General features: G+C 40.2%; 1 protein-coding gene and 1 pseudogene across 16 annotated transcripts in view; one reads left to right on the forward strand and one right to left on the reverse strand.

Moving 5' to 3' along the window:
* Nucleotides 1-19,323, forward strand: part of GPATCH8 (G-patch domain containing 8) — a 73,905-nt gene extending 54,582 nt beyond the window's left edge. For 14 of the 16 annotated variants that reach the window (XM_036339545.1, XM_036339558.1, XM_036339552.1 and 11 more), the window contains 2 exons: nucleotides 9,806-9,936; nucleotides 13,161-19,323. In XM_036339545.1, the coding sequence (XP_036195438.1) occupies nucleotides 9,806-9,936; nucleotides 13,161-17,046 (4,017 nt within the window). In that variant the 3' untranslated portion in view covers nucleotides 17,047-19,323. Of the gene's footprint in view, nucleotides 1-8,600; nucleotides 8,651-9,183; nucleotides 9,211-9,805; nucleotides 9,937-13,160 lie in introns of those variants that run through there. The other 2 variants (XM_036339561.1, XM_036339560.1) reach the window with 2 other exon arrangements.
* Nucleotides 6,370-6,487, reverse strand: LOC118672558 (annotated as a pseudogene).
* Nucleotides 19,324-21,030: the final 1,707 nt, after the last annotated feature.

The following is a 21,030-nucleotide window of genomic DNA, read 5'->3' on the forward strand; positions in this document are numbered from 1 at the left end:
CCGATCAATAATTCTCTCTCATCATTGATGTTTCTAACACTCTCTTCCTTTCCCTTCTTCTCTGAAATCAATAAAAATATCTTTTAGAAGTAAAAATAAATAATAATGAGACTTATATAATTCAGGCTTTGGCTTATTTTGAAAAATTAAGATATCTGAGAACATTAGTTATACATTTCAACGTAACAGCTGGCTAAAACTAGTAGTTGCTATCTCATCAAAAAGGCATGCATATGCACTAACTCTCCAATTAACTCTGGTTTCCACTTCATCTTTCCTCTTATGTCAACTTCTGTGACTCATTATATCACTTGCCAAACTCCTCTAAACATTTGAGTTTGTGACCTAATCTTTCCCTCCTGTCAACACAGAAGCTCCCACAGGTTCTAATTGATACTGGGAAAGTAGCACACTGAAAAGCTACCTTAGCGTTGGGTCTAACTTTCTTGCAATTTCATAACCATCAGTGGTAGTCTCATCCAGTTATCAAAATCTGGTATTATAAAGCAGCTTTAAGAAAATTCCTTTAACTTGTAGAATCAATATCTCGGTCAGAGGAAAGAGTGCTTTCAGCTGAATAACTTCATTGTGAAAACCCTGATAATTTTTTACATTTTTTGAAAAGACTGAAATCTTATTTAATACGAAGGTCTGTTTTAGCTATAAAAGCAGTGGTTTCCTGAGCTTTAAATAGCTGAACTAAAACAAATTAAGCCTATAGCAATCATCAGTAACTTCTTGATTCTAAATTGTAATAGAACATATTACTATATGATTTAGTTAACTTGGTCTAAACTGTTACAATAACTTTTTGATAGCATTGCATACTTTTAGTTGACTACTTCAGTACCCAGTAATGTGTATTATTAAGGACCAGAAATTTAGAGTTTTTCTCATTACAGAATGAAATAAGTTATGACTTTAAATATTTTCTGAGAAATGTCATGGTGATCATGAAAGGAATGATCACTTACAGATTTCATTCAACTTTGGAGGGGGTCACTTTCCACTTGAAGTCTCATTGTTTCCTGGTTGGATTTTTGCCTTGCAAGATATTTTACTGCATTCAGTCCTCTGTGTACTTGGCACATATGACATCAGGAACAAAAGCACATCAAAACTAGTTGTACCTCTGGCAAGCCACTGCAGCTCTAAATAAATATGGACTGGGTTCCTCTTTCAGTGGTACTTTGATATTCAATTGGGGGTGGAAGGGAACAACACAAAAAACCAAGGCAAGAGAAGGTGATTTTAAAGCTAAAATAGAAAGTAGCAAAACCACTAAGATCATATACCAATGAAGATATTCCATAGGTACTCTATATTTTGGGTCTTTATAGAATGTTTATCCTTAGAAAACCATAAATTATTGTAAAGATGTGAAATAGGTAAAGAAAATTTTGTAGTATTTATGAATCCCAAAGCTTCATAAATGTTGACTTAGCACAATTTACCTCTGAAGAGATTTTACTTTGAAAAGCAAAGCAATTGTGAAGAGAAGTATACATCTTAAAACTTGACGATGTCATAAGTTGTGGGGGGGGTTGTAATTAATTAATTAGTTAATTAATTAATTATTTATTGCAGAGGGGAAGGGAGAGGGAGAGATAGAAACATCAGTAATGAGAGAGAATCACTGATCGGCTGCCTCCTGCATACCCCACACTGGGGATCGAGCCTGCAACCCAGGCATGTGCCCTGACTGAGAATCAAACTGTTACCTCCTGGTTAATAGATTGGTGCTCAACTGCTGAGCCACACAGGCCGGGTAAGCATGTTTTAGTTTAATAACCTATAGCAGAGAGATTAAAGCTTTAGGTTCGGTGATACTTTGTACCACTCTGGATGTCATTTTCTTTGGGAATGTTTTGCTTAATAAAAGAATTTACGTCCTTTGGCCAGTCTTCTAAAAATTGAGCATGAGTAGGCTTTTCACCTGTTCGGTCTTACTTACCACTTCTACTTTTGCTGGGAATACACGTCTTGCACCCAGCTATCACAGCCTTGGAAAACTCTGCATCTGTTTAGGGAAGCTGTCTGCCTTGTGAGCAGAAATAACCCTAAAACAGACCTTCTTGAGAGCTAAGGTTGCTGGTAAAATCCTGTATTCTCTCACTATGTATTTCTCACTCTGTTCTTCATCTTGGCACACAATCCATATTTGAGTAAAAATGATTTTACCTTATTTAGGTTCTTGGTAATTGAGACCTTAAGCAAAACAACATAAAACAAAACCAATTTTACCATAGACTATAATATAAACAAGCTAAGTTCTTAGAGTACATTTCTTGTCACAAAATACCACCAAACTTAAACATTGAAATAAATGTGAGAGCTATACATACAGTTAAGAAAGATTAATAAAAACAAAGAAAATAATTGTTTTTCAATCTGGTTTGAAGGTAATGAGAGCCTCTCCCAATAGCTCAGGGAGCAAGGCCAGCATACACCCTAGACAGGATATCCTTCCATTGCACTGTGCACCCATACACACCCTCACACTCACTCAGATAGGGACAGTGTGTAGACACACCAATTCATCTTATAGTGTGGGAGGAAACGAGTATCCAGAAAGAAAAAACAAAACAAACACGTAGACATGGGGAGAATGTGCAAACTACAGACAGTAACCCATGCTGGGAATTAATTTTTCTTTTTTCCCTCTCATTAACTTTATAATGAAACTACATTATTCAAGGACCTGCTTATATTTTTATCACACTGTTGCACTGGTGGAGATTCTAGACTAAGGCTGTATGTTGTATTATAGTCAGAAAAGTTAAAGTAACTTAAGGAATAATGAGTTTATGAATGACAATGCTGAAAAGAGCTCTGAACTGGGATGCTGCTATTCCATTTGCTTTGAGCTCAAGCAGCTCTTATGAATTATAATCCTTCAAATTTTACATAGAGGGCAAATCTTTGCCTCCAGATAGGACCTAGAGGGCCATGTAGATACACTTAAAACTCATTATCCACAGCCCTGGCTTGTTTGGCTCAGTGGATAGAGAGTCAGCCTGTGGAGTGAAGGGTCCTGGGTTTGATTCCAGCAAGGGCACATGCCCAGGTTGTGGGCTTGATCCCCAGTAGGGGGCGTGCAGGAGGTGGCTGATCAATGATTCTCTCTCATTGATATTTCTACCTCTCTTTGAAATCAATAAATATATATATATTTTTAAAAACCTCATTATCTACAAAAACACAATAGCATACCATTTCACAGGTACTAGGATGTCTAAAATTAAAAAGACACATTAACAAGTGTTGGAGAGGATATAGGGAAATTGGAACTCTCCTACATTGTTAATAGTGTTGGAAAACAGTTTGGCAATTTCTCAAAATGTTAAATATAAAGTTACCATATGGCCAGTATATACCCAATAGAAATGAAAATGTATGTCCACACAAAAACTTGTAACAAGATTGTCCATAGCTGTGTTATTCATAATAGCCAAAAGGTAGAAACAATCTAAATATCCATCAACTGATGAATGGGTAAACAAGTGATATATCCCTGCAATGGAATATTATTCAGCAATTAAAAGGAATGACTTACTGAGAAATCCACTATGCACAAACCTTGCAAATATTATGCTAAGTAAAAGGAGCCAGTCATAAAGATGCCCATATTGTATGATTTAATCTGTATGAAACGTCTAGAATAATCAAATCTATATGGAATGTAGGTTAGGTTTCCAGGGTCTGGGTGGAAAGAGACAACGGGGAATGACTGCTAATGAGCATGGGGTTTCTTTTGAGGTAATGGAAATGTTCTAAAATTAGATAGTGGTGATGATTGCACAACTTGGGATGTACTATTCCCACCTTATTTTATACTTTAAATGGGTAAATTTTATGGTATGTGGATTATATTCCAATAAAATTATTTTTAAGACCTCATTTTTCCAGCTTAAGAGTGTGTGTGTGTGTGTGTGTGTGTGTGTGTGTGTGTGTGTGTGTAAAATAAAGCAGGCACACCTGGTATTAAAGAATATACCGTATGTTTAAGGCCTTTTGCTGAATTCCTGAACATAACAAAGCAAGCATTACACAGTGATTTTGTGGCATTAATTTGATATTCACCAAATAATATTAAGAGTCATAGTGTTACAAAATAACTGGGCATAAAATGTAAGTATTGCCCTAAATGACTAATTAGTACTACTCTTAAAAGAATGTATACTTTTCTTTTTCCCTCTGATTTTTTCAGTATCTATAATCAGCATTAGTGTTTAGTTTTTTTCTGTTACCAAACATTCGGTTTTCTGTGTTACTGAATAAAATTCATTTTCATCACTTAACTGATATGCACGTGCTAAAAGAAAGAATTTACATCTACTATCTAGCAATTTGGACTTCCTTAATCATTTAACTATAATCTTCCTTCTCTACGTACTGTAATGCTGAGACTCTGTGTTCTCTCCTGGTGTTTTCCCTCTCTCACCACATAGGGATGTTCTGGATGGTCTCATCCACAGGCATCAAACACAGACTTGAATCAGAATAACCTGGCCAAGTAACAACTATAGTATGATTACTCCAGTTTGGGAGAGAAAATCCACATTAATGTTATGTTATGAGAGTGAAGCAGGAAACAGTGGGGAGAGGAGGCCATGGATTTGGGATATGCAGGATTGTTAACGTAGAGGAAAGGGAGTGGTTAAGGGTCAGAAAAGGCCAGATTATGCTTAGCCAGAAAGAGATTGAGGTGCATACAATCACCCCTTCTTTACTCACTGTTTCCCATCTCTGTTCATAACCAAAAAATAATACAAAAAAGTATATGTATATGTTTCCTCTCCCAACAACTCATTTTAAAACTGGACATTTGATAAATGTTTATTGAGCATTTCTTGTGCCATAGACAATGGTGTGTGTATATTGCAGGGTTAGTAAAAAAGGAAGTCCCTGTTCTGGGGAGAGGGGTGGCTGTCTAGTAAGAGAAAGATAATCCTTTGACCCTAAAGAGACAAAATCAGGTTTTCTCTTTAAAGTTGAGTAAATATTAGAACATAGGAATTTAAGTGGCAATAGGAAATACTCTCTGCCTATTTTTTGATGCCTGAAATTTTTTTCACATGGAACTATCGTTTTTATTTTTTAAATTGAGATAACAGGTGTAAAATACGTGTAAGATTTATTCCTAGTAAAGTATACTCAATAAACTTATAGCATCAAATTTTGTTTTGATAGAGGAAAGAAGAGTAGCATCAAAAGATAACAAAAAATATTTTATTAGACTCAGACCTTAATATTTTGTTAGGGAAAGCTGTATAGAAATATCTTTATCTCATTCATTCCCCACTTAAATACAGTGCCATGCCTTGCTATTGACATTCCACATTATTGATGATGAGGGCAAATTTATCACCCACATTAAAAACCTGGTAAGATTTACCAGATTCGAATTTCCCTGGTTTAATTTGTTTATAGTTGGATAGTGGAGCAGGAGTTTATTTCTGAAATAGACTTTTTTTTTTTCTGCCAACGCAGTGCTATTTAGCTGTGTTTAAAAAGCAGGAATGTTATTTACATTTGAAGTGGTCTTTAGCCCAAATAACCATAGTTATTATGTAGATGGGTATTCCAAGCACTGGGTTGTTTGTTAAGGTCTTCCCTCTACTGGTTTTTTGAGAATTTTAGTGGAAACCCCAGCTACCATGTGATTCAGACTCCATGCGAAATGTTTCTTCCCTTTGTGCTCTATGCCACAAATGTATACTTGGAAACATGCTATTGGTTTTTTGCAGGAAAACAGGATCTTCAAAACTTTTCATTTGAATGGGGTCCATCTCCTTTTCTTGAATCAAATATTTTCCAGCTAAAAATGGGTTATTTGGCTTAACTTTTTATTAATAATCATTAATAGTTCAAGAAATAAGCAAATTTATCAACAACTCTTCAGAAAGTATAGTTTATAATTTTAGAGCTAAGGGCATATATTATATATTGGCTTTGTAATAAGCTTAAATGATTAATTATACCATTCAGATTAGACTGTGTCCCAGTTTAGAGTCTAACTTGAACTTTTGTTTATGATATAGAATTTGCTCAGCCTTTGAAAAGAGTTTTGGGTTGATGGCACATCTATAATTTTGTTCTCCTTCCATGAGCTCTTTCTCTTCTCTTATAGATGTGTTGCTTTTCTAGTCTCACCTTGAAGAAGTTATCTGAAGTTGTAATTCTCTTTAAAACTTAAGAGGAAAGTAAAAGTATAATCACAGAGAGAATTTCATATGGATATTCAGTGGCAAGTGAGCCAGGCTTGGTAGCCTTTTAGGATAAAATAGGCATCTTTGGAAAACCTGACTCTAAATTAGGGTCTCATACCTTTTTTTTTTCCTTTGCTTTTTCTTTTTCTTTTTTTCTTTTTGTCAGTAGTGGAACGATTCACCCTTTTTACTTGCAAAAGGGGAACAGAAAGTGACTATATTTCTTTAGGGCATTTACAGTTTTCTTCACCTTAAGAAGAAACTGAATAAAATGGGGTTTGTATCTTTCTATAAGAATTACTTTTTATTTAGGAAATTGAGAAGTTTCTGGTCAGGAACTTTTTTGGCATTTGGCCCAGTTCTGTCCAGAAGAAAAAGGGCTTAAAATTTTAGACTTTTTGATTCTCTAAAGAATGAAACTCCTTATGATAGAGTAATAACTAGGAAAACCTTATTATATAACCTGAATCATGTCCCCACTAGAGATATGAAAACATTTCATAATCAAAATTTTCTACATATGGTAAAAAATTATATGGGGAAAAGTCAAGGATCCAATGTTTAAGCCAAATTATTCGCCAACTACTTAAACCTTTTGTAGACTTAGTATTGCTCTGTGTACTTCAAGGTTGATTATAAAGATAAGCCTAGTCCTTGCCCAAATAAAGATGAGGGGGAGAGTCAGTACTGTGCAGTTTTGACATTCTACGTGCTTTACATTTATTTTGACAATCTCATAAATCTGCAAATAGCCCTCTTTTCTGATGAGGGAACTGGAGTTCAAAAAAGGTAAAACCACTTGGCTAGTAATTAATGGATTAGAACCCAACTTTTCAACTCTGAAACTTTATCCATAAACCTTTCTGAAAGGTAGGAATAAGTGTAGTCAGAGCAAAGTATGTTGGTTGCTAGATGAGTGTTACTACAAAGTGCTAATAAGACAGTTCAGAAAGAAGAAAAATCCTGTCTTATGAGCGATCAGTAGAGACTTTGGGAGGGATCATTTAGTTTGACCTTGAGTAGAAAGGAGAGACTGAGTTAGGAATTCATTTTTATTATCAGAATGCCCTTATCTGAAAGAGACCTCCAATATATTTTGGGTTTGAGGCAGTTGCTAAGCCCTGTCTCTAAGGTTTGGGTTAGAATCCTAGGGTTCCCAGTTCTACTTTTGAGACCCCAGACTTGACTATAAAGTTAGTAAAGGTGATAGGAGTATTTGCTGCACCCTATATAGTACCAGGATAGCTTTGCATAGAAGGTGATGCAACTTGGATTTGTTTTTATTGACAGCATCTCATTTTCTTCCCTTCCTACTCCAATTGTGTTGTGGTAGGAATTTGAGATAGAGTATCTTCAGGATGATGTGGACATAGTCCTATCTCCATCAACTTCAAGGTCACACAAAGTGGCTTACTGAATAATTGGCTCTATGCACTGTCTGACTTATCCTGGAGACTCCAGACTTCGATAAAATGCTCATCCTTTTATTTATTTTTACTTTAGAGAGAAACATCGATTTGTTTTCCCACTTACTTATGCATTTATTGGTTGATTCTTGTACGTGCCCTGACCAGGGATCGAACCCTCAATCTTGGCAATGCTCTAACCAACTGAGCTACCTGGCCAGGGCAAAATGCTCATTCTTTTAGACAGTGTTCTATAGTTTGAAATAACTCCTAAAAGTGATGAGATATTTGTAAGAGGGAAGGAAATGAATAGACACCCGTAGATTTTCCAGGCATATTGGGTGGCTGAGAGAAAATAGCAGATGTGAAAAAAGCATACATTCATTCTGTTAAGTGTTTGGGGAGGAGAAAAAACCAACTAGATCTGACAGGCTCTAGTAATCATATAATAGTTCTGACAGGCTCTTCCTCTCTGCTTCATTTTCTTCAGAAAGAGGAAATTGGAATCCATGTTTATTTAAAATATTTGATCATCCATCTTAAAGTGGTTTTTATAAAAATCGTAATTCTGGGCAACTAGCCTCAGTAAAACAATTTTGCCAGCTGTTGGTTACTTGAGCGTCCTCAAAATAAAGGTAAATGAAAATAAGACTAACTGCTTTTAGACAGCAGTGGTCTTTCCTTGAGTTCTATAACCATTTTTTTCCTTAAAAAAAAAAAAAAAAAAAAAAGGCAGTACTTCCATTTATATAGGAGGGATTGTTACTATGTCAAGTCTGTGTAAACGTACACATGTATGTGTTATACAGGAGCTTCCTTTCTTCCCACCCCTTTTAGAGTTGATGGCTTTGTCCCTGATTGTTCAGTATAATAGTTTGCAGATTCACTAAGAGAGCTTGTGTAGTAATGCTTGCTTTATTTTTTTTTTCTCTTCCACTCTTGTTTTATTTTACTTTTTTTCTTTGTGATGTGACATTTTCAGCTGATGTATTGAAAGCAAATCCTTCTAATTTGGGAGCCCAGATCACAAGAGTGAGTTTTTCTACTAGTGTCTTTAGCTGTACATCTTTCTTTGTGTGTGTCTTTCCACCCTTTGCCCTTCCCAATTCAAAAATACTCAAAACACATTTCATAAATACTAGCTAAGAAAATTCCTCTGTCTGTTGAACATCGTGACTTTCCACAAAGCAATGTCCACTTTATATTGGGTCAAATTCTTTTTCCCAATGCTGTGGTAAAAACATAGGCTAATGTATGTGTTTTGGTTTCTTTTGGTTTTAATGTTAGTGTGTTAAAAATAATTTTAGTTCTGTCTTCATTGCAGATAGATATGTCTGGACTCTGTTACCAGTGTGTCATAGCACTGTTCTTTTTTGGTTCTTGTTCTTTTGTTTTAAGGAAAAATATATAATAGCTTCTGAGGATAAAAGACCCATTCTTTTATTAGGATTTTAAGTAATAAATTCTTTGACTTATCTCTATTCTCCCTTCTCATCCCCTGGATGTTCCTCTCAGGGCCATGAAGCAATGAAAAGCTACACATATTACTGTCTAATTTCACCAGAATGACCGGATGAAACATGGTCGAACTGGTGAGCTCCGAACATGCTAGTAGCATTGGAAAACGGTTTGTTTGATAGTCACAGGAAAACTGTTCATGCTAAAAAGAAATAATAGCACCTTTTTATGGTGAAATAAAAGTATGCTTTCTATTTGTTAGTTCTGATTCAAATAACCTCCCCATGTAAGCTGTACATTGCTTTTTAAGATCTTACACCTGGGTAACTTTCTGTACTAGTTTAACCCCTTTCTGTTTTCTTTGGCTTGTGTTATTACAATTTATCTCATGTTCTATTTGTCTGGTTTTGCATCCTGGAAGAGCAGGTGATTAAATAGTCCCTTTTCTTTCTTCCTAGTGTTCTAAAATTTGCTCATTGCTTCTGACATCATTTAAGTTTTCCCAATAAAGCAAATGGTATGCTGTCTTAATTAGAAATGCAGATACTACAAGTGTGTTACCCAAAGTAATCAGCCATTGTGTTTTCTATTACCAGAAGAGAGTATAACAATGTATTCTACACTAGCACTATAACCATTGATTGAGGGTAAATTTTAAAGGCCTTGTTTTCAGGATCCCCAAGTTACTCTAAATCACCCACCCTCTGTTCCCTTCTTTTGTTACCCCAGAGATTGAAAGATCTCAAGCAGAGAGAGTTTGCTCGAAATGTTTCTTCAAGATCCCGCAAGGATGAGAAGAAACAGGAAAAAGCCCTTCGGCGTCTCCATGAGTTGGCAGAGCAAAGAAAACAAGCTGAATGGTGAGGACATTTTCTCTCAGAGAGTCTATGGATAATTATAATCCTTAAGATTTAAGAATTATAATGCTTAAGTTTTTTTTTGTTTTTTGGTGTGTTTTTTTTTAAATATATTTTATTGATTTTTTACAGAGGAAGGGTGAGGGATAGAGAGTTAGAAACATCGATCAGCTGCCTCCTGCACACCCCTACTGCGGATGTGCCCGCAACCAAGGTACATGCCCTTGACCGGAATCGAACCTGGGACCCTTGAGCCCGCAGGCCAACACTCTATCCACTGAGCCAAACCGGTTAGGGCAATGCTTAAGTTTTTAATAGATTCCCTCTTTCAACCTAAAAGCATATCGATACTTAGAGTATGATATACTGATTAAGAAGATGCTCATCTGAGGCCATATTCTACAATCTGTGTGATCTTAAATTATCTAACCTCTATGCCTCAGTTTTCTTATCTGTAAGATGGAGATGGTAATAACAGTCTAATCTCTATAGTTGTGAAGAGTGATTAAGTTATTACATTAAAAGTGCTTAGTACATATAAATTACGCTCAATAAATTATACACTATTATTGTTCCTATCTCCGACATTCATTCTTATGTAGAAAAGCACATTTGTTACATTATTATTTTATAACCAAAAAGTACCGCAGCACAGATTCAAGTGTAGTAAATGCCTTTAAGTACTATAAGTTAGTACTAAACACTATGAAACCTAGGGAATGCTCTGAGGTTCCTGCTTAACAGTTTGGAGCTGGTATTTTGCCTTCGGTGAAATTTTTTCCACTTAAGGCTGAATTTCTAAGCAATTAGACTTTGGGGACCCAGTCTTTAAGCATCGGAAGATTTGTGAATATATGCTCAGTTAGAAGGACTAGACCCCCCCATGTTTGTTTGTTTGGTTTGGGTTGAGTTGATTTTTTTCTCCCTTTATTTTGTTATTTTTTTCCATCATCATTTATCCCCCATATAACCTCCTCCACCCCCCCCCCCACCCGTGCTTGTTCTGTTTTTATTTTTTTTATTTTTAATTGATATCAGAGAGAGGAAGGGAGAGGGAGAGAGAGATAGAAACATAAAACTGCCCTCCTGGTTCATGGATCAGTGCTCAACCACTGAGCCACACTGGCTGGGCCCCATGTTTGTTTGTTTTTTAAAATACATTTTTATTGATTTCAGAGTGGAAGGGAGAGAAAGATAGAAACATCAGTGATGGGAGAGAATCACTGAATCATTGATAGGCTGCCTCCTGCCCTCCCCCACTAGGGATTGAGCCCACAACCTGGGCCTGTGCCCTTGACCAGAATTGAACCCAGGGCCCTTCAGTGCGCAGACTGACACTCTGCCCACTGAGCCAAACCAGCTAGGGCCCCATGTTTATTTTTAATGGTTGACCAGGACCAAAGGAAGGAACTGGTTACAGTTATAAGATAAACTGATTGCTCCTATTAAAAGTTTACAGCCTCATTCCTGGACTTACTAGGTTTATTTTTGTCTCTGGATCCTGTTTTACTTATTTACTTCTCTTATGTTTTGGAGACAGAGGACGGGAGAAAACACATATTAGTGTAAGTTTTGAAACAGAATTGACCTGAGCCCTAGTGTTGAGTTAAACTGTCTATAGATTTCTTCTTTGGCAGCTCTTTATGTAGTAAAACAATTCCTCTTGTACATGTTGCAAGGGTACCTCCTTAAAATATATATAACAGACCACTTTCTAGTTCAGGACATTTTTTAATACATGTTTTTCTTCAGAGGTGACTTTCCTCAGTTTTACAAACAGCTAAACAATGACTGAGTAATCTCTTGGGAGAATAAAAGAAAGTTTTGAACCCTCATCAGATATTTAATTGTCCTAGGAGTAATGCATGACCCCATAGTAAGTAAATATTACTGAAGTAACATGGCAAAGACTAAGCAAATATCAAAATAAGTCCCTTTTTATTCAGTTTGAGGTTTTCTTTGCTGTGTGGTAGGTTTTGTGACACAGTGTAAGTATCTATTGCTATCCACATCTGTTGGGTTCCTATCTTCCGATAGTAAGGGATACCACATTATCCAAATATATTTGATTCCTGAATTTAAGACAGCTAGTAGGTAGAGTTCAGATAACGAGGACTTAAAATAGGTATCTTAGTTCTTCAATTTAGCTTGAGAGATGCCTTTATAGTTCACATACTATAAAAATTTCCAGCATACAGGGTTTTAAAATGTTGGCTTTGAGGCTCCTCAATGTTCCTGTTTTCAAACCTGAGAAAGTCCTTAGTAGCATCGTGATCGTTGTATGTAATGCCCAGAAAGAATCAAAGCCAAAGCAGCTGGCCGGTGTGGCTCCGTGGTTGAGCATTGATCCATGAACCAGGAGGGCAGTTTAATGTTCAGTTCCCCGTCAAGGCACATGCCCAGGTTCTGGGGGCGTGCAGTAGGCAGCTAATCAATGATTCTCTCTTATCATTGATGTTTCTACCTCTCCTGCTCCCTCCCTCTCTGAAATCAAATTTTTTTAAAAAAAAAATTTTTTTTATAAGTAAATGCTTAGATGTGGGGCCCAGGAAATAGGCACAGACCCTTCATTTCTAAAACAGACATACTAGCCACAGACCACCATAGAGTAGTAGCACTTTGGAGGTTCTGATAATATTTAACTCAGAGAACATGCACATTTAAAAAAAATGAAATTTGAAAGCAGAGAAAATTAGGGTGTTGTTTTTTTAGCTGAATAGAACCTTGTGAATAGATGTTCAGCCATACATTTGATAGCATACTGATGGGTAGGATGATACAGTAAGAAATGAGCATGGATACAGGATGGGTAGACTTTACCAGATGATAATGATAAAATATTTTAATTTTAGATACCTTAGGAAGAAATAGTAGTAACTGTCTAGTTTTAGAAATGTAGCTTGAGTGTGTGTGTGTGGGGGGGAGGTTGGGGGTTAATGGGGGGGATGAGGACACATTTGTAATACCTTAACTAATAATAAAAAAGAAAAAAGAAAAAAAAGAAATGTAGCTTGATAGATTAACAGTATGAGATTTTGCCTCACCTCAGTGAGAGTTCCCTTCATTAACACAAGGCTAGGGAATGACCACCACTCAGTGTCTTTTAGACCTACCTGTAAAGAATGATAGAACATGAGGTATTTTAGAGGAAGCATGAAATGTACTCCTAAACCTGTTTTTTGTTGTTGTTGTTTGTTTGTTTTTTATTTTTCTAAACCAATGTGTAGTGCACCTGGAAGTGGTCCTATGTTCAGACCAACCACAGTGGCTGTAGATGAAGAAGGTGGAGATGATGATAAAGATGAATCAGCTACAAATAGTGGCATAAGTGTCCCTGCCACTTGTGGACTAGGATCTGAATTCTCCACAGATAAAGGAGGCCCTTTCACTGCAGTACAAATCACTACTACCACTGGACTGTCACAGGCTCCTGGGTTAGTCTCCCAAGGTGTCAGCTTTGGCATTAAGAATAATCTGGGTACCCCATTGCAAAAATTGGGAGTGTCATTTTCATTTGCCAAGAAGGCTCCTGTCAAACTCGAATCAATAGCATCAGTTTTCAAGGACCACGCAGAGGAAGGAACTTCTGAAGATGGAACAAAAGCTGATGAGAAGGGGTCTGACCAAGGACTGCAGAAGGTGGGAGACTCTGATGCTAGTAGTAATCTCGATGGCAAAAAAGAGGACGAAGACCCTCAGGATGGAGGGTCCCTTGCCTCAACATTATCTAAGTTAAAAAGAATGAAGCGAGAAGAAGGAGCTGGGGCAACAGAGCCAGAGTATTACCACTACATCCCCCCAGCACATTGCAAAGTAAAACCTAATTTTCCCTTCCTCCTCTTTATGAGAGCTAGCGAACAAATGGAAGGTGGTGATAATACACACCCAAAGAATGCCCTAGAGAGCAAAAAAAGCAATTCTCCCAAGCCTAAACGCTTAAGCAAGGTGGCAGCAAGCCAAGGAGCAGAAAAGACTGTTAGTGAGTTCTCGGAGCAGCAGGCGGAAACCAGTGTGGCTGAGCCCTCAGAACCTGGAAGCAGAGCTGAAACCAAGAAGGCTTCAGGAGGGGACATAAGTGAGCAGAGTTTAGAGAGTCAGAAGTCTTCAGGTATTCAGATGTGTGAGCCTAACCCTTCTAAAGAAACCTCTCAGACCACTCCACCAGGAAAAGAAAGCCGTGAGGGACCCAAACATCCTACTGGCCCCTTCTTTCCAGTTTTGAGCAAAGATGAAAGCACTGCCCTCCAGTGGCCATCAGAACTATTAATTTTCACCAAGGCAGAACCCTCCATTTCATACAGTTGTAACCCTTTATACTTTGACTTTAAACTTTCAAGGAACAAAGATGCCAGAGCTAAAGGGACAGAAAAGCCAAAGGACATAGGAGGCTCCTCAAAGGACCATCTCCACGGCCTTGATCCTGGTGAGCCAAATAAAAGCAAGGAAGGAGGAGAGAAAGTAGAACATTCCTCAGGAGATAGAATAGATGCACCTGCTTCAGGATCTTCCTGTCGCGGCCCGAATAAGCAGGAGCCTGGTGGCAGCCATGGATCAGAAACAGAAGACACAGGGAGAAGCCTTCCTAGCAAGAAGGAACGATCTGGGAAGTCCCACCGACACAAAAAGAAAAAGAAGCACAAAAAATCCAGCAAACACAAACGGAAACACAAGGCTGACCCAGAAGACAAAAGCTCTAAGGTTGAGTCTGGGGAGAAGTCTAAGAAGCGCAAGAAACGAAAACGGAAGAAGAATAAGTCAGCCCCTGCAGATTCCGAACGGGGACCCAAACCAGAACCCCCTGGGAGTGGTAGCCCTGCTCCACCAAGAAGACGGCGGCGAGCCCAAGATGATTCCCAGCGGAGATCCCTCCCAGGTGAAGAAGGGAGCAGTGGCAAAAAGGATGAAAGTGGAGGTGGTGGCAGCTCTCAAGATCATGGTGGGAGGAAACATAAAGGTGAACCTCCAACTTCATCCTGCCAGCGAAGAGCTAGCACCAAACGGAGCAGCCGGTCCAGCCATCGGAGTCGACCCAGCAGTGGAGATGAGGATAGTGATGATGTTTCATCACGCCGGCTGCACCAGAAGTCTCCATCCCAATACAGTGAAGAGGAGGAGGAGGAGGAAGAGGAAGACTCGGGCAGTGAGCATTCCCATAGCCGCTCAAGGTCTGGCCGGCGCCATTCCTCACACCGCTCCTCCCAGCGTTCTTACTCAAGTAGCTCAGAGGCTTCTTCAGACCAGAGCTGCTATAGTAGGCAGCACAGTTATTCTGATGACAGCTATAGTGACTATAGTGACCGATCACGAAGGCACTCAAAGCGCTCCCATGACTCTGATGACTCAGACTATACCAGCTCCAAGCACCGGTCCAAACGGCACAAATATTCATCTTCCGATGACTATAGCCTCAGTTGCAGCCAGTCCCGAAGCCGGTCTCGGAGTCATACCAGAGACCGCTCAAGATCCCGGGGCCGCAGCCGCAGCAGTAGTTGCAGCCGCAGCCGGAGCAAACGGAGAAGCCGTAGTACCACAGCCCACAGCTGGCAGCGAAGCCGCAGCTATAGCCGGGACCGCAGCCGCAGCACCAGAAGCCCTTCCCAAAGATCAGGCTCTAGGAAAGGATCATGGGGTCATGAGAGCCCTGAGGAGAGGCGTTCTGGTCGTCGAGACTTCATTCGCTCCAAAATCTACCGCTCCCAGTCTCCTCATTATTTCCGATCAGGTCGGGGAGAAGGCCATGAGAAAAAGGAAGATGGCAGAGGAGATGATAGTAAAGGGACAGGCCTACCCTCCCAGAACAGCAGTGTTAGCACAGGAAGGGGATCAGAGAGTGACTGCAGCCCTGAAGATAAGAACTCTCTCACTGCCAAACTTCTACTGGAGAAGATCCAGTCAAGGAAAGTGGAGAGGAAACTCAGTGTAAGTGAGGAGGTGCTGGCCACCCCAAATAAAGCTGGGCTCAAGCTCAAGGACCCCCCACAAGGTTACTTTGGGCCCAAGCTCCCCCCCTCTCTTGGCAATAAGCCTGTCCTTCCACTGATAGGGAAACTCCCAGCTACCCGAAAGCCCAACACCAAGAAATGTGAAGAGTCTGGCTTAGAAAGAGGGGAAGAGCAAGAACAGTCAGAGACAGAAGAAGGGCCTCCAGGTAATAGTGATGCCCCATTTGGACATCAGTACCCCTCAGAGGAAACCGCTGGCCCCTTATCAGACCCACCTCCAGAAGAGCCAAAATCTGAAGAAGCTACTACTGCTAATCACCCTGTGGCTCCACTAGGCACCCCAGTGCACTCTGATTGCTTTCCTGGGGACCCAACCATCTCCCATAACTACCTCCCTGACCCGAGCGATGGGGACACCCTAGAATCCTTGGATAGTGGCAGTCAACCAGGCCCTGTGGAATCTAGCCTGCTGCCAATAGTGCCAGAACTTGAGCACTTCTCCAGTTATGCACCTCCCAGTGGGGAGCCTAGTATCGAGTCAGCTGATGGGACAGAGGATGCTTCCCTGGCCCCCCTGGAAAGCCAGCCCATCACCTTCACCCCCGAGGAGATGGAGAAGTACAGCAAACTCCAGCAGGCTGCACAGCAGCACATCCAGCAGCAGCTTCTAGCCAAGCAAGTAAAAGCCTTTCCAGCCTCTGCTGCCCTGGCCCCAGCCACTCCAGCCCTGCAGCCCATCCACATTCAGCAGCCGGCCACAGCCTCTGCCACCTCCATCACAACTGTTCAGCATGCCATCCTACAGCATCATGCTGCAGCAGCTGCTGCTGCCATTGGCATTCACCCCCACCCTCATCCCCAGCCACTTGCCCAAGTACATCATATTCCCCAGCCCCACCTGACCCCCATTTCCTTATCCCACCTCACTCACTCAATCATCCCTGGCCACCCTGCCACCTTTCTCGCTAGCCATCCCATTCACATCATTCCTGCCTCAGCCATCCATCCTGGACCCTTCACCTTCCACCCTGTCCCACATGCTGCCCTCTATCCTACCCTCCTTGCCCCACGGCCTGCTGCAGCAGCTGCCACTGCCCTCCACCTTCACCCACTTCTTCACCCCATCTTCTCAGGTCAGGACCTGCAGCACCCCCCTGGCCATGGCACATGAGTTGGGGGATGAGAGCCCAGGTAGGACCAGGGAAGGTGACCCATAAGTCTTCCCTTGGGAGTGTTGAGCCATTAATACCAGCAAGTAGAAGCTGGGATGGGCAGTGTCTGATAGCCAAAGAATTGGGTTTTGGCTTGCAGGGGTGGTTTTAGATTTGAGGTTTGCTTTGGATTCACTATCAGGGATTTCCCCCCCCCCCCCCCCTTTCCTTGTATCTCTCCCCCTCCTGTGTTTCTAGACTAGGAAACACTAGTAAGTGCTACCCACCCCTCTGTAGCAACATTTCCAGATGGTCAAGCTTATATGCTCCCCTTCTCCCTCTACTGTTTAACCTCTGCTCTTCCCTTCTATACATTTTAAAACATTTTTCTCCTCTCTGGCCGGCGGGTTGTCCATCTGATCCTGCCTTCCCAATGTCTGACCATCCCTTGGTGACCTTGTGTTCCCTGGGTGAGGTGGAAAGGGAGTCAGACCTGGAATCAGATGCTACTCTGTTTTTGGATCCACTTCCCACATAAAGAGCCACACGTTTGGCACTGATGGCCTCGTGTCCCTCATCCCAGAAGAGACATCGGACTATCCCAGAAAAGAAGATCCTATCATGATTACAAGCTATGCGGAACACAGTTTCTCATGTGCTTTCCCAGGGAGGAGCTTGTATGTCTGAAGGGTGTATTTTCTTCTGTCATGTTGATGTTTCCTTCTTAATTTATAGGATTTTTTAACGTAAAAAAATTGCACTGAACTCTGTAAACGCAAATGCTGCTTTTTGTAGCTCATAAAAAAGGTTCCATATTTGTAGTATACTGCAATAATATTTTTTACATCTAGCTCTTTAAGTGATCCTTGTTCTGGTGGCTTTGTGTAAATATGTTTGCCTAGTTGAATTAAGAAACTAAAGGTTATAAGATGAAAGCAAAAAATAAAGTATTTGTTTTCTGCTAGATGCAAAAATGACTAAGCATGTATATTTTATCAAACTCATGTATTTTTTGAAGTTATGAACTATAAAAATGTCAGAGCAAAAAAAGAACATTGTTTAACATTTTTGCTGGGACAAAATGTTCAGTAATTTGCATTAAGTGGTGCCCCCGGCACTGGGATGTTTGAACTAATGGGCATCAGTCAGCTGGGGGGTTCAGAGGAATACTCAGTTATGGTGGTCTTCTTCATATGCTTTGTTTTTGTTTTTTACAGAAAAACAGGTGGGCCCCACAGAGGAGGAAAACATTCAAGAGCTTTATTTGAAAGCAGTGAGATTCAGAGTGATTGGGGATTTCTGATGCCTTGTTCTAGGCAGTCCATTTGCCTTCCTAGTACTTAGCCTTCTCTGATAATTTTTTGTTTTTTAATGTGCCTTTTTGGTTGGCTAGAAACAAGTAGAAGTAGACTGGGGGATGGTAGAGTTCCGTTTTCTTCCTCCTCTTGTTGGGACATGAGCACATTTATAGATACTGCAAATTCTTTTGCTTCATAGTTTCCATGCCTTCAGCCCAGTTTAGCTTAAGCAGTGAAGATTCCTTTTCTCTTCTGTGACACCATGGCACCTACCAGAGGAAATACCACCTCAATTCCTCTTCCTCTTCTTGCTTTTCACCCAGGTTTTCAGACCTAATTAACACACTGACCCTAAAGTGTTTATATTGCACTTCTCACCATCTTTAGTGTAATTAGCGGATCCCTGTTTGGCATTTCCCTGCCTATTCCTGTGGCTAGAATTGGTTGGGTGGTCACCTGACACGAAAAACAAACCCTACTTACCTGGGCCAAGGCTCTGTGTTCTGCCTTTCTTCTCGAATTCCCAAATGGAAAAGGTTTTGAGTTTATGAGAAGCAAGTGCTGGACAAACAAGGCTCTTGACTGAGCCTCCTACCTGTTTAGTGCTCCTCATGTGGTTCAGAAGCATCACTTTTTTAATAACTAGCACTGGAAAAATGAAATGTCTTTGATGTGAAGGGACTCATTTTTCTTTGCTTTCATGAAGCCCGTGTAAATAATTTAAATAATACAGTATTAACATTTTTGTGCTATTTCCCTTCCCATTAGCTTGTAGATTGAGCCATACTCTGGCTGCCTCTGTCTTCCTAGGGGCAGTTTTCTTTAACTTTCAGAATAGTGATTTCAAAACTTTAAAAAACGTAAAGAAAAACAAAATAGCCTATCCTTCCTTACAAGCATAACAGATTGTATTTAACTTTATCGCATATGATAGAGATATATATGCTGTAAAATTAGGGAAAGGAACTTTCTAATAAACCAATGATTTGTGGAAACTTAGCAGAGTCTGTTGTGATTGTTGCCCCATCCATTCAAGTTGGGAAAGGGTGGAGTTAAGGGTTACAAATAACATCTTGTTTGAAGTGATCAAGGGATAGACTCTTGAGAACCAGTTTTTTATGATGTTTGGAATTGTGCTTCTCAGAGCTCAGGCTGCCCAAGTAGAGAGAAAAGATGATGATGTGGGAGGACGTATAGTAAAGTTTCTCAGTCTTTGGTAGGTGCTTTGGAATGTGCCCCTCTTTCTCACACGAATTTTCTATTTCTGCCTTACCTCTTAGGTATGTAATCTCTGTGTAATAGGGTATATGGCATGTAGGTGCTCACTAATAAGTAAGTGGGTTGGAATTTCTGAGTTTGATTTTTAAGATTTTGGATAAACTTCAGGGCAGTGGAATTGCAAGAGTCATCTGCCTGGCTTTTGCCCTCCAGAAGTAGTTCTGTATATCAGAACCAGTCTTCAATTATTCTCCTCAACCCTTTAATACCAGTACAGTACTTGAGAGCTACCTGGTGAAAGGAATAGGCCTTGTTACTGAGCTGATAAAAGCCTCTACTGTATCAAAAAATCACAAAAAGGAAAGGTCAGCATCAAAGCTAGCCACATAGATATGCAGGGATAAATTAGTTTCCTCTCTCTTCCTCAGTCTTTCAGGAAGGAGGAGTACAATGTCTATTTCTTTCCTACTCATAACAGCTGTGTTCTCCCCTTGACTGAAGAGAAGCTATTCAACATGAACCTTGGGTTGGATGCTCAGATCTGCCTATTTTCCTAAAATAGCAAAATTCCTGCCCAGAAAGAAAGGATGTTAAAAAAATGAAAAGTAATGTTCTGAGCAGGCAAGGTGCCAGTGAAAGCAGCAGACTGGCCTGTAGAGAGTGCTCTGTGCAGCTGCCTGCCTCCGCCACCTGGGCTTGCAACATGGACATGCCTCTTCTGTGCCCTCAGTGACTAATCCAGGCCTTGTCAACCATTTCCATTCTTATTTACCAGAGACACCTTCACTTCCCCATTATCAATTCGTATCTGAATGTCTGCAGCATTTCCTGGCCGACCTCCCTGACTCTTAGGATATAATTCTCTGTCCCATATAAGCTTACTGGCTTTTCAGAATCTTGAGTGCAGTTCATTTTGTGTTCACTGCTCCCCAATAAAGTTAGAAGTTCTGGGAGGACAGGGATTGATTCTTTTTTTTTTCTCTTTCTTTAATTCCTTAGAGGGTTTTACAGAGTTGAACACAAACATTTTGATTATATGTCCAAGAAAGATTTGAGCAAAGTAAAATACTACTAACTGGGGATTTTTATGCATCAGAGTTTAGAAAGGAAACCAAAGGTGATAAAATGTTTTTCTTTATACCCACTTCACCTAGCTCAGTGCCAGGCACATAGTAGAAGTTAATAATTGTGGACTCAATGAAGTCTTAGCAGAACTTTGAATTCATTGAGGGATCCTAGCACTGTTGACTGATGGGATGGAGAAGTGGGAGCAGTGTGTCAGCAGCACTCCTGCCTACTATCTCAGAAAGGAGACTAACCCAGCTCTGACCCCAGAGGAACTCCCAGAAGAACAGAATTCTTCTTGAATACCACACTCCTCTCCCTTCCCAATTCCAATGCTCCACCTGTTCCCAATTTTAGTTACTGGTACCACTGTCCTACCAGCCAACAAGGCACCAAAGCTTCAAGTTACCTGACACTTCCCCA

The sequence above is a fragment of the Myotis myotis genome, unplaced genomic scaffold (assembly GCF_014108235.1).
Source record: "Myotis myotis isolate mMyoMyo1 unplaced genomic scaffold, mMyoMyo1.p scaffold_m19_p_17, whole genome shotgun sequence".
In the NCBI taxonomy this organism is placed as follows: Eukaryota; Metazoa; Chordata; class Mammalia; order Chiroptera; family Vespertilionidae; genus Myotis; species Myotis myotis.